At 35.1% G+C, this 12,865-nt stretch overlaps 1 protein-coding gene across 2 annotated transcripts in view; it reads right to left on the bottom strand.

The window, feature by feature from the left end:
• Window positions 1-12,865, bottom strand: part of CLGN (calmegin) — a 49,400-nt gene that overhangs the window by 7,977 nt on the left and 28,558 nt on the right. For both annotated transcript variants that reach the window (XM_072755210.1, XM_072755211.1), the window contains exons 7-10: window positions 11,679-11,871; window positions 8,453-8,642; window positions 1,519-1,632; window positions 1,197-1,347 (exon numbers count right to left, since the gene is read on the bottom strand). In XM_072755210.1, coding sequence (XP_072611311.1) covers window positions 1,197-1,347; window positions 1,519-1,632; window positions 8,453-8,642; window positions 11,679-11,871 — 648 coding nt within the window. The remainder of the gene's footprint in view (window positions 1-1,196; window positions 1,348-1,518; window positions 1,633-8,452; window positions 8,643-11,678; window positions 11,872-12,865) is intronic.

The raw sequence follows: 12,865 nt of genomic DNA, 5'->3' as shown, positions 1-12,865 counted from the left end.
GCCACTCCTCTTATCATAGACTCACCCTGGGCATCAACGATCAGACATGGTTGAGCCTCAGAAAAAAAAAAACCTCAACATAAAAGTTCCACTAGATTTTAAATGATTAAACTTAACCAAATCAAAAAAATTCAACAATATGATTACTCATTCACTCTGCCATCATATGTATCTATTCTGTGCCAGGCACAGTGCCAGATGCTAGGGACAGAAGGGCACAGTCAAGAAAGACATGGATCCTCTATTATTAAATCTAAAGTAATGAGGGAGACAGAGATTCAACAAAGAAGTTAGCAAAATAAATATTCTGTGATAAATGCTATGAAAAAAAAACACAGTAAACAAATTGGAATATGTCACTGCATCCATATAATAAATATTAGAAAATATCAATGAGTAATTAAATGAAACTACAGGGTTAAATGGACAACACAGATATTTCTACCCAAAAATCTAGGTATAATCAAAAGATATCTAATTCATATTTTAAAAAATCTATAGTTTAACAGCACCAGAAAGTAAGGAGCACATTAATTAAATACAAGCATTAATTACTAAAATGTACAACGTGAGGTCTTCTGATCAGAACTCATTTACGTCTAATTCTAAAATAGAATCAGAGTGATCATCAGTTATCAGGGAAAAATATAGTATGAAGTCACTGATCTTTAGTCCTTAATATTATTCCCCCAGAAAATCACATAAAGAATACTTAAATTTTTTTTAAAAGTAAACTCTATGCCCACCATGGGGCCTGCACTCATGAGGCAGAAATCAAAAGTCACATACTCTATGGACTGAGCCAGCCAGGTGCCCCAAGAATACTTTACTTTTTAAATATAAATTAGTTGGAGTCTATTTTCTTTGACTTCTTAAATAGTTAATGCATACTATTACAAATCAAATTTCTAAAAGTTAACATTATTTTTTAAAATATTTTATTTATTTATTTACTTATTTATTTAAGAGAGTGAGGACAAGCGGGGTGTTGGCAGAGTGATAGGGAAAAGCAGACAACCCACTGAACAGGAAGCTGGAGCCAATCCCAGGACCCTGGAATCACGACCTTAGCCAAAGGCTTAACCGACTGCGCCACCCAGGCGTCTCCCAACATGACATTAATAACAACTAGATACATAATAGAAATATCACAGCATTTTAAACTTTACTGTGGAATTGGAAGAAGTGGTTATTACCTGGTAGTTAGGATTATCTATCATTGGAGGTCTCCATACTCCTTTGTATTTGGGATTATCTATCATGGGAGGTGACCACTCACCACACCCAATTCGACATGCTGGATTAGAAATACGAGGTGCCTCCCATTCTCCATCCATGTCTTCATTCCTTAGGAAAGTAGGGGAAAAAATTCAACATAAAAGCTTTACAGATGAAAATGTGTATCTACGCATTTATAGTGACCTCAAGTATAGTAGCTTCAAGTCTCTCCTGTAAGTCACATGAACTAGTAGCAAAAAGCAAGAAAGAAATTGACATTTGAAGATGAAGAATATTTACCAGTCATCAGGTTTTTCAGCATTTGGATCTGGAATAAATTTTGGTTCATCATCAAGCCAGCCATCAGGTTTAACAACACTTAAATCTTCTATTTGGGCAGGTTCACTTTCATCCCTGGAAATAGAGTATTTTGTGCCAAGTATTAATTATTCAAAAAGTTTAAAAATACATATGTTACAAAATTCAGAAGATATTCAACCGGTATTTCCTACCCTTCTGTCTTTTGTGCCTACTACCTCCCCCATCTCTCATTCGCCAAAATCTTCTGCTAACTTGTCACTTTTTATTTTTTATAATTTGTTTTAAAAATTTTTATTTATTTATTCATGAGAGATACACAGAGAGAGAAGCAGAGACACAGGCATAGGGAGAAGCAGACTCCTCGTGGGGAGTCTGATGTGGAACTTGATCCTAGGACTGCAGGATCACAACCTCAGACAAAGGCAGACACTCAACCACTGAGTCACCCAGGTGTCCCGTAATTTAGTGTTTTCATTTAAAAACACTTAGAAAACAAATTCTAAAATATATAAAAATAATCATAGTAAGTACTGAATAGAACTACTAATGATAGTTTTCATCTTTTTAGAAAAGTAAAAATTTTAAACAAAAGGTTACAGTATGATTTTTCAAACAAACCTAAGTAAGATAAACTCAAATAATCAACTCCCTGTATGTAAAGACTTGTACTTGCCTGATATCAATGTTATCTTAAGTCTCTCTGGGTTCAGAGTAACTATTAGAGTTTAAAATTTTAAGGAAACATTTCTTTTAGCAGTTTATAAAACAAATTCTAACAGGTATCACCAATCAGAAAGAGGTTATCATAACCCATTTCTCTTATTTAAGGGCAAACTTCTTTCTCAGCCTTACTTTTTATGGGTAAACAAATATGAAGCAATGTAAGACAATCCACATGAAGGGATGTAGTCCTACCCTTTTCTGAAAGTGAATTCATGAAAGTTATGCATTAATAAGTGACTTTTTATTAGTTTTTTTAAAAAACTACACTGTTCTTCCTACCTTATAAAGGTTGTTTCCCTATTACACTATTTGCTTGAAGGCAAAGACATTTTTATCAGTAATCAGAATCTCTCTTTATCTACAAGAGAGTTAACAAGTAAAGACTTTTGGTTATCCAGAAGCAACACTCTTATTTCTGAGCACTTAGTAACCCCAATGTTTACAAACAAGTAAGAATTTGAAATAGGAGTAGACATTTTCCAAAATGAAGCAGAGAGAAAAAAAAATTGGTTTAAAAAATGAACAGGGGTGCCTGGGTGGCTCAGGCAGTTAAAGTCTGCTCTTGGCTCAGGTCATGATCCCAGGGTCCTGGGACTTCGCCTTGAGCCTCTCATCAGGCTCCCTGCTCAGCAGGAAGTCTGCTTACCCTCTGGCCCTTCCCATCCTGCTCCTGCCCACCCCCCACCCCCAACAAATAAAATCTTTTAAAAAATGAATAGATCCTCAGTAACCTGTGACACCATGTAAATGTAAACATACATTTTACATAATGTTCCAAAGAAAGGGGAGACACATATAAATATTTAAAGAAATAATGGCCAAATATTACCCAAATTTGATACAAACTATACAGCTACATCCCAAAAAGCTCAGAAGCAAAGTAAACCAAAGTAAACACATACACACAAAACCAAACTGTTGAAAATCAGTAATAATAAATCTTAAAACCAAACAGGAAAAAATTACGTATTAGGTAAAGGAGAAAAAGGATGAGAATAACAACTGACTTATCAGAAACAATTCAAGCTTCCTCAAGACAACGCAAGAAATTATGGTTTTAAAATAACTATCGGGCAGCCTGGGTGGCTCAGCGGTTTAGCTCTGCCTTCATCCCAGGGCATGATCCTGGAGACTGGGATGGAGTCCAACATCGAGCTCCCTGCATGGAGCCTGCTTCTCCCTCTGCCTGTGTCTCTGCTTCTCTCTCTCTGTGTCTCTCATGAATAAATTAAAAAATAAAATAAAATAACTATTAACCTGTAATTCAATAGTATAAAAACATCCTTCCAAAATTAAGGTAAAATAAAGTTTCAGATAATTAAAAGTTGAGAGGATTCAATGACAGCAGACATACGCCACAATATGTTGGGAAGTTTACTAGGCAGAAGGAAAATAATAACAGATGAAAATGTGTATCTACAGAAAAGAAGAGTACCAGAAATGATAACTATGAGGGTAAATAAAAGAACTTTTCCCCTAATAATTGTCTGATTAAAAGACACTGACTGCATAGTATAGATAGAAGAAGTAAGTGTATAATAGCAGCATGAAAGAGGAAAATATAAGGCCCTTGTAAGATTAACTTAGACATAAAGTGGTATGATGACAGTAGACTGAAATAAGTTAAAGATGAATATAATAAAACTTACAGCAACACTAAAACAGTAAACCACAAAGGAAAAGGTAATATGACAAGAGAAAAGAAAAAATAGGAGACTAAAATAAAAGAAAACAAAATAACTCAATCTAAAAGAATTTAGGGGAAAAAATACCTTATAAAGGACCACAGAATATATGCGACAAACAGAAAACAAGTAGTAAGAAAAGAAAATAAGCATAATTTATATCCAACCATATTAATAATTACATTAAATGTAGATGGTTTAAAACACTCCACTTAAAAGACAAGCTCCACATATAGGTTGCCTACTAGAAAATCAGTTTAAAAATAAAGGTATATATAGCTTACAGGTAAACAATGGAAAATAATATTCAATGGAAACATGATTTAATAGAAAGCAGGACTGTTGACTTAGTATGAGACTAAAACAGACATCAAGACAAAATATTACAAGAGTTTATAAAGAAGGATATTATTCTATAATAATAAAGTGTTTAGTTCCTCACATGAAATACTGCAAAAAGATGTAGTAACAGATCTTCAAAATACATGAAGCAAAAACTAACAGAATTCAAAAGATATAGACAAATCTACCATCATACTTAAAGATTTTAATATTCTTCTCTCAGTAAGGGAACAGACTGAAAACCTATAAATATATCAACCACATGACATAGTTGACATTTGTAAACTTTCTGACAATAGAATTAAAAATTGGGAGTCAAAATGAAAATCAAAGTAATTAAACTTCTGGGGAATCCATAAATAATTGCCACCAAAGCAACACATTTAAAAACACATGAATTAAAGAAAAAATATCACTAGTGAAATTAGAAAACAGTATGACCTGAATGTTCTTGTAGGTGACATACATTTGTGAAACATAGTTAAAGCAGCGTTTAGAGAAAGTTTATAGCTACTTCTACTGGAAGAGATTTTCTAACTTAATAAGGCTAAAAAAAAAAAAACAAGAAGCAATTATTTGCTTCAAAGTAAGAAGAAAAAAGCAAATATAAAAAAGTCAATAGAGGGGAAAAACTAAGACAAAAGCCAATTCTTCAAAAAATGAATAAAATTGATAAATCTCTAGTTAGACACATCAAGAAAAAAAACACAAATTACCATACTAGAAATGAAAGAGGAGTCATCAGCACAGATCATTACAGATAATGACAAGAGGTGTTGAAACAATTAGACATCCATATTTTTTAAAAAATTGATCTTGATTTAGATCTCACACTACATACAATTAACCTAGAACAGAGTTTTACTCAAAATTATTTGTCTAGAAAAAAAAGCACGAATCTCTGTAACACTCATTTGGGCAAAGATTTCCTAGGTAAGTCACTAAAATCATGAATCATCAAAGACAAATCTTGACAAAGTGGACTTCATAAAAATTTAAGACTTTCTTCTCTATTAAGAAAATTAGAACAATCCTCAGAGTGAGAGGACATACCTGCACCAGTTGCCTATTGCTGTATAACCCCAAAATTTAGGGGCTTAAAAATAATGTTTATTACTGAAGTGTCTGATTCTGGGTACCCCCCTTACTGGGTCCTCTGCTCAGGCTCTTGGACAGGCTGCAGTCAGGAATGGGTATGGGCCAGGACTGAGGCAGGGGGCTTCTGGAATAGTTTCCAACGATCCCTGCCTCCCAGTCCTCATGTCCATGTGTGTTCCTCTCTCCTGGAGTGTGGGTTGGATCTAAGAACTCGCTACTGATGAACAGAAATTACCGATGGGATGTTACCTCCAAGATTAAGTAATAAAAGACCAAATATTAGTGTCCTGAGGCTGCTGTAACAAAGTACCACAAACTGCAGCCTGAAAATGACAGACGTTTATTATCTGAGAACTCTGGAGACTAGAAGTCCAAAATCCAAATTTTTGATAAGGCCATGTTTTCCCTGAAGGTTCTCAGGGAGGATCCTTCTTTGCTCCTCCTTAGCTCCTAGTGTTTGCTGGCAACACTTGGCATTCCCTGGCTTGTCGATGCATCACTTTAATTTCTGCCTTAGTTGTCACACGGTGGTCTCCCTGTGTGTACCTGTCCAAATTTCCCTCTTCTTCTAACAACACCAACCATATTGGATTTAGGGCCCATCCTAATTTAGTATGACTTCATCTTAACGTGATTACATCTGCAAAAACCTTAATTCCAAATAAAGTCATAATCATAAGTTCTGGGTAGATACGGATTTTTGGAGGACACTGTCAACCCAATATGGATTGTGGCTTTCATCTTCTCTGCACCCTCTCTTCACTCGGTTTTGCTTCCTTGAAGGGAGCCTATCATATTGTGAGCTACTCTATGGAGAGGCCTAGATTGGCAAGGAACCAAGGGAGGACTCTGGCTAACATCCCGCAAGGAATTGAGGCTCTCAGTCCAACAATGACAATTCAGTCCCTTGAGAAACAGAACCTTGCCAAAACCTGCTTGAGTGGACTGAAAGTGGTTCCATTCCCAGTTAAGCTTTTAGAGGACTACAGTCTCAGCTCCTAGGTATTTACCCAAGAAAAAGGAAAAATTATGTTCACACAAAGCCCTGTCCACATTTATAACAGCTTTATTCATAATTGTCCCAAACTGGAAACAACCAAAATTCCCATCAATGTGTGACTGAACAAATAAAATAAATCTCTACAAATAAATCTCTGCAATCTCTACAAATCCCTAAAACAAAACTAACTACTGATATAAGCGAAACTATGGATGAATTTCAAAAAGTATTATTCTAAGTGAAAGAAACCAGAAACAAAAGCTATATACCATATGATTCCATTTTATAGGATATTCTGGAAAAGGCAAAGCTCTAAAAGACAGAAATCAGATCATTGGTTACAGGAGATAAGGGTGGAAGGAACTGATTACAAATACAAAGGACCTTTTGGGGGTGATGGAAATATTCCATATCACGATTGTGGTAGTAGTTACATCACTGTCCATGTCTGTCAATACACATGGAACTGTATATCTAAAATAAATGAATTAACCTACATGAAAATTATATTTTGATAAATCTTACATGCAATTAGAATCCAGGAAATATAAAAAGGTCAATATTTGCTGACAACGAGGACTGCTGCAACGTTAGCCTAATATTGAAAATCAATCACTATGATACACTATACTAAAAAAATAAAAGAGAAAACCCACATGGTCATCTCAACGGCTATACAAAAGCACTTTATAAATCCAACACCCAATCATGGGAAAAAAACACGAAACTCATTAAACTAAGAAAAGAACTTTTTAAAATCACAGTTAGTGGGGCACCTGGGTGGCTCAGTTAAATGTCCAACTCTTGATTCTGGCTCAGGTCATGACTTCAGGCTCATGAGATGGAGCGTGGATCCTGCTTAAGATTTTCTCCCTCTCCCTCTGCCCCTTTCCCCTCTAAAATAATAAAAAATAAGATCATACTTACTATCTATACCTTTGTGTAGTCCCCTCCCAAATGTACCAGGCAGGTTAGTCCGAAATGTGACAAACAGAATCAGCTGAGGTGCTCAAGTGAGGACAGGTCACTTCAGAGATAGGTTATAAAAGACATTATAATTTCTGTGGTTGCACTTTCTCTCTCCCTTCGGGGGAGCCAGAAGGAGAGGCCACCTGGCGAGGCACTGAAACTTCATGACAACAGCCACATAAGCCAGCTAAAAAGTGAAGCAGATGCTCCCGTAGCTAGAGTCAAACCTTCAGATGAACGCCTGAGTCCAACCTCAGCAGAGAGCCTGAGCCAGAACCAGTCAGCCAGCCACTCCCAGTTTCCCAACCCCTAGGAACTGAGTGAGTTAGGATGAGCCAGGGTGAACAAAAATGGTATCTCTTGCCATCTGAGCTCAGAGCTATGGGAACTCAGGAACTGAGTACATTTAAGGAAAAAAAAAAAAACTCCTAATCCTGTAGAATGAAAACAACACAAATACTCAGCTAAGCAATCTAGTATGAGTGAGTCCTATATAGGTGTACACGATCTTGAACATATGGCTATTTTAAAGCCAGTAATCATTAACTGAAAAGACTATATATTTCATACAGTATACATGATAAAGATCAAACTAGGAATTAAAATTAAAGTGTTGGTGTTTTAGATTCACGGAATCCTCCCTATCCTCAGCATTAGAAACATAAAAAATATTGAAAAAGACAATAAAATTAAAATATTAATTAAAATGAAAATTAAGATAATTAAAAGGTAAGGATATACAAAATCTATTTTGTTTTTTTTTTGGGGGGGGGCTGGTGTATAAGGGTGGAGGGAGAGAGAGAATCTTCAGCAGGCTCCATGCCCAGTGCAGAGCCCAACAACCCTGAGATTGATCTCACAACCCTGAGATCATGACCTGAGCCGAAATCTAGAGTCGGGCAGATGTTTAACCGACTGAGCCACCCAGATGCCCCAACAAAATCTATTGTAGAAAAATACTTCACCCAAAATAGTCAAAATATATAATTTTGATGTTTAAAAGAGTATGCTTCACTGGTTGTAAACTTCGCTTATATGCAGTATCTCATTACTGAATTACACCAGCTAATGCTTTGCTACTGAATTCTTCGCTTACCAGTCTTCTGGTTTGACAGCAGAAGGATCAGGGATTTTTGCTCTTTCATCCCATTCATCAGGCTTTTTATCACTGGGATCTTCAATTTCTTTGGGAGGATTGATAGGAGGAACCACATCTTCTAGGAGGCTTCCTTGGTTTACAACTACTTGATCAATTAGTACTTCAAATGTGTCATCTGGATTCATCACTAAAGACCAATTTAAATATATTATTACACTTATCAGAATGACTGACATTTTCAAGGCCATCTTCTAAATAATAAAATTACCCTAAATTCCATGGGTAAATATTTTTCTCAGCCAGAAATAGAGGAATTACAATATATTAAATCAAAACATCCTGAGATCACCAGGTATAATGTTTTCTAAAACCAAAGATAAAATTTTGTCTTAAGTAATAATAATTTAATAAAATCCTCCATTACTTCTCAAGTAAAGAATATCCAATAGCTAAGTCAGTTTTGGCACTCACACAACCAGTCAACTTCACTTTTGTGTAATTACAGAATGCAGCCCAATCTTCTTCAGCATTTCAAAATAACTTTTTTGAAACCATCTCAAACTTCAAAAGTCACCAAGTGCACTGTAAGGAGCTTTTTTCAAGAACCACTTGAGAGTAAGTTACTGACCTCATATACATCATCCTGGAATGCTTTAATGTATATTTTCTACATACGAGGACATTTTCCTATGTAACGCCAATCTAGTTACCAAAATCAGAAAATTCACATTGATACATTACTACCATTTCCCAGAAAGTTTTAAAGTTCATTGACACTTCAAATTCAATGATTCATACACTGTAGTGTATCTTAAGGCTGACTGAAAATATTCAAGCTCACACTCACGTTTGTTCGGAGGGGAGTTCTAACTCTCTAAAAGTACTCAAGCCAAAAGTTTCATAAAGAACCCCCTTTTCTATTGTAATGACAAAATAAAAGGTCTCTCCTCTTCCTGTAAATTTGGGAGATGGGGTCACTAATAAACTCTGTGTCTTTGGAAAGGATGGTACATGAAAACAGATACCTAGGGTTTCCTTTCAGTAAACTAAGGCAGTAGAGCTGTCAATGAATGTCAGGGCCATCCTGACTTAATTAGTAAGTGGGCCACCGCTTCCTGAAGGAATAGTTGTGAGGCAAGACCAATTTCCAGAGGTTTTAGTTACAACCCCAAATTACTTAGCTCGGAATTAAATACTGCAACTTATACTCAAACGCAAATGACACAAACACACTCAATGTTCTCTCCCTTCCCTTTTTCTTCCAATATTTCTTCTTCTATTATAGCCAAGAGTATAAAACTATACTACTACACAAAGGGAAAAATCAAGGTTTAAGCAGAGCTAAGAGTAAGATCTTAAATGTAAAAAACTATTAGATTTTTCCTGATTCAAAAAAAAAGGCATTTTGCAAGAAAAATCTGGAAAAGAATGTGCTGAATAGATTCTGCAACTGAAATTCTTAAAAAATTAGTTAAAACAAAAAAACATCTGACAAGTATTCATATGTGAAAAGCCATCTTTGTCTAAAACTGTTATTAAATATTTTACATGAATTTGCAATAAAAGGCATTGGATTATAAAGCCTTTAATTTAAAGGTACTCCGTAAGGTTCTTAAAACAACTACAAAATGATGCTATAAAAATATAATAGTAATATGGAAAATTGTTTTAAAAGGCATTCCATAATCTGAATACAACAAAGTTTTTGTGTATAGTAGTAAGAAAAAAAATGTTTAAGAGTCAGATTTGAATTTCAAGTCCAGTCTTACCAGTTACTTTTACTTCCTAGAGCAAGTTACTTACCCTAAGTTAAGGTAAAATAGAAACTTCTCACCTCACATGATGACTCTAAACTAAGTATGTGCTATGTGCCAGGTAACTAATGAAAATTAATCCTTTTTTTTCCTGGTCTTTCTGTTTGCATAAATTGCCTAATGGCCACTATGATGATGTACCTCCACTTTGAATCTCATTTTCTTTTAACATTTTAAAATTATAAACATTTTCCCTTGTTGCTAAATACTTCCAGTTATTATTCTCGTATGTAAAATTCCCACTGTAAGATTCGAGCTGCTTTAAATTTGCAGTATATTTTCACACATAGTGCATTTTGTTTCTTCTGGATTATTTTCTGTGGATAAATTCCTGAAAATGGAATTGTGGTTTCTAAACACATAAACTTACGGCCTTTGATATAGTTGCTTTTCACCTAATTTGTACAAAGTCCAATGAAATTCATTTCTTCTGTTCTAGTTATAATTTCTCACTACTTCTAGAGCTTATGTGCCCCAAAACATCCAGTTCCTGTTTTCTAATTTCAAAAAAAAAAAAAAAAAAAGCTCTTGGGTATCAACGCTGACATTAAAAATAAAATTGTAAAATTGGTCATTGGTCATTGCCTTGGCAGATGACATGAATGTTTCTACAACTGTAGTCTTTGGAAAGGAAACTAAAATACCAAAAAAAAATTAAAAATAAATAAATACATAAATAAAAAAATAAAAATAAATAAATACCTAAATAAATACAAATAAATAAATAAAATACCTTAGTCCTGGATAGAGTTGTCTAGTCAGGTTCCGATGTGCTAGGATTTTAAACAATCATGGAAACATCAAAGTTCCACAACCATACGCACTTGGGAAGAGGAGAAACAAGCCCTTGTAATGTTCCTTCCCCTTAATGTCTATGGAAACTCCTATTTCCTAAAGCAAAGCTGGGTATGGGGACATAATGGTTGCTCAATGTTTTCTCTTTCAAAGTTTAAATATCTGTGCCACAACAACCATGAGGTAGGACTTAACCGTAATCACAACGGTCTGTAAAGTCTAAGCTTCTTCACTTAGCATCGAGGACTTCCTCTTTCACCTTATTTTCCAGTTTCCTGTTCTTACGGCACCACTAATGTCACAGCACCTGAAACATCCTTTTCTCCTCTTATTTTCCATGTTCTATCCACACTTTAAGACTATTTCATATATAATCTCCTTTACTAAGTTTTCTCCGAGTCTCCAAACTGGAAGTAATATTGCTTTTGAACTCTCACCTCATCTGCACCTCTCATACGGCACTTTACTTTCTACCTGCACTATAAGCATTATAATTATCCTGAAAAGAGAAGCTCCTTAAGGGTAGGATCCATGTTGGTTTCTCCCAAAGCACCTGCCATGAAAATGTCAGTAGTCAGTAAATATTTTTGAGTTAATTAATTAAAAGGATATACCAAGGGTATAAAGATGAGTCTTCCTGTCTGTAAAGAACTTTTTAAGGTCTACATCTGGAGGTTTGGCATGTTTCTCTTCAAAAACTCCAGTTTTAGGATGTTTGTGTCTGAAGATGAAATGAAGTTTATAATCTTCTCCACATTTATCTGGTCCAAACATAATGGTATAGGATGTTTTATCATAAAAGTTTTCCTTCAAAGAGAGATGAGTGTTGGGATTAGTCCAGAATTAGAGAATTTAATGAATCTTCCTATTGTATACAATTGAGTAGAGGTCATAAAAATGTATTAAATGCTAATTCACCAAAGAATTATTTGACACAAATGACAATAAAGGATGTAGAGAAAAGACCATTTTTACTTCAAAAACAGATTTTTAAAAAATGCACATGCTCCTTCCTTCCTGAAAATGTAGGAGAAGCTGAAACCACCCTAGCAACATCACAATAAGCTTTAATTACTTTATGTAACTCTGTACTATTAATATTTTGTTAAGAAAATTAAGTATAAAAAAAAGAAAAAAGAAAATTAAGTATAGAGGAAAGCATACTTATGACCTTAAGACTACAATAATTACCCATTACTGTTTTTCAAGAAAACACCAGGAAACGACCTTCCTGAGCACAGAGTGAAGAGAGATTCAGACACAAAAACAGACACAGAGACACGCTGCCTGTTTTACTACTAGTAGTTTCTTTTTATTTGGCCTGGTCCATTAGTTAAAAGCATGGGATATGTTGTCAGATACTGGGGTTCAAATCCTACCCCTGCCACTTAGCCAGCTGTATGTGGTCCTGAGTAACTTTCTTAGCTTTTGTTGTCCTGTTCCCATTCCCTCTCATATACGGAAGTAATAGTTGTACCTACCTTATAAGGTTTCTCTGAGGATTAACTGAGTTAATCAGATAAAGTGCTTAGAAAAATGCTGAGCATTTGTTATGCCATTATACCTTTGAGTCATAGTCCCCTTACAGTACCCAAAACAAGAGCTTCAACATACATTGCAACAGACACTGGCCTCCCCTTTAACTAATTTTAATAATAGTAACATGGATTCTCTAATCCATGTTTTTACAGCCTAGCCATGGCCCTGCATTCTGACAAATATGTCACCGGTGTTCCATTTTCCTTATTCTGTTACGCAGAAGCCCCGACACAGCCCCCCGCCCTGCAGAAGAATGCGACAA

This window comes from Vulpes vulpes, chromosome 4 (assembly GCF_048418805.1).
Source record: "Vulpes vulpes isolate BD-2025 chromosome 4, VulVul3, whole genome shotgun sequence".
NCBI classification, from domain to species: Eukaryota; Metazoa; Chordata; class Mammalia; order Carnivora; family Canidae; genus Vulpes; species Vulpes vulpes.
The sequence above is the reverse complement of the archived record's forward strand: the minus strand, read 5'-3'. Positions and strand labels throughout refer to the sequence as shown.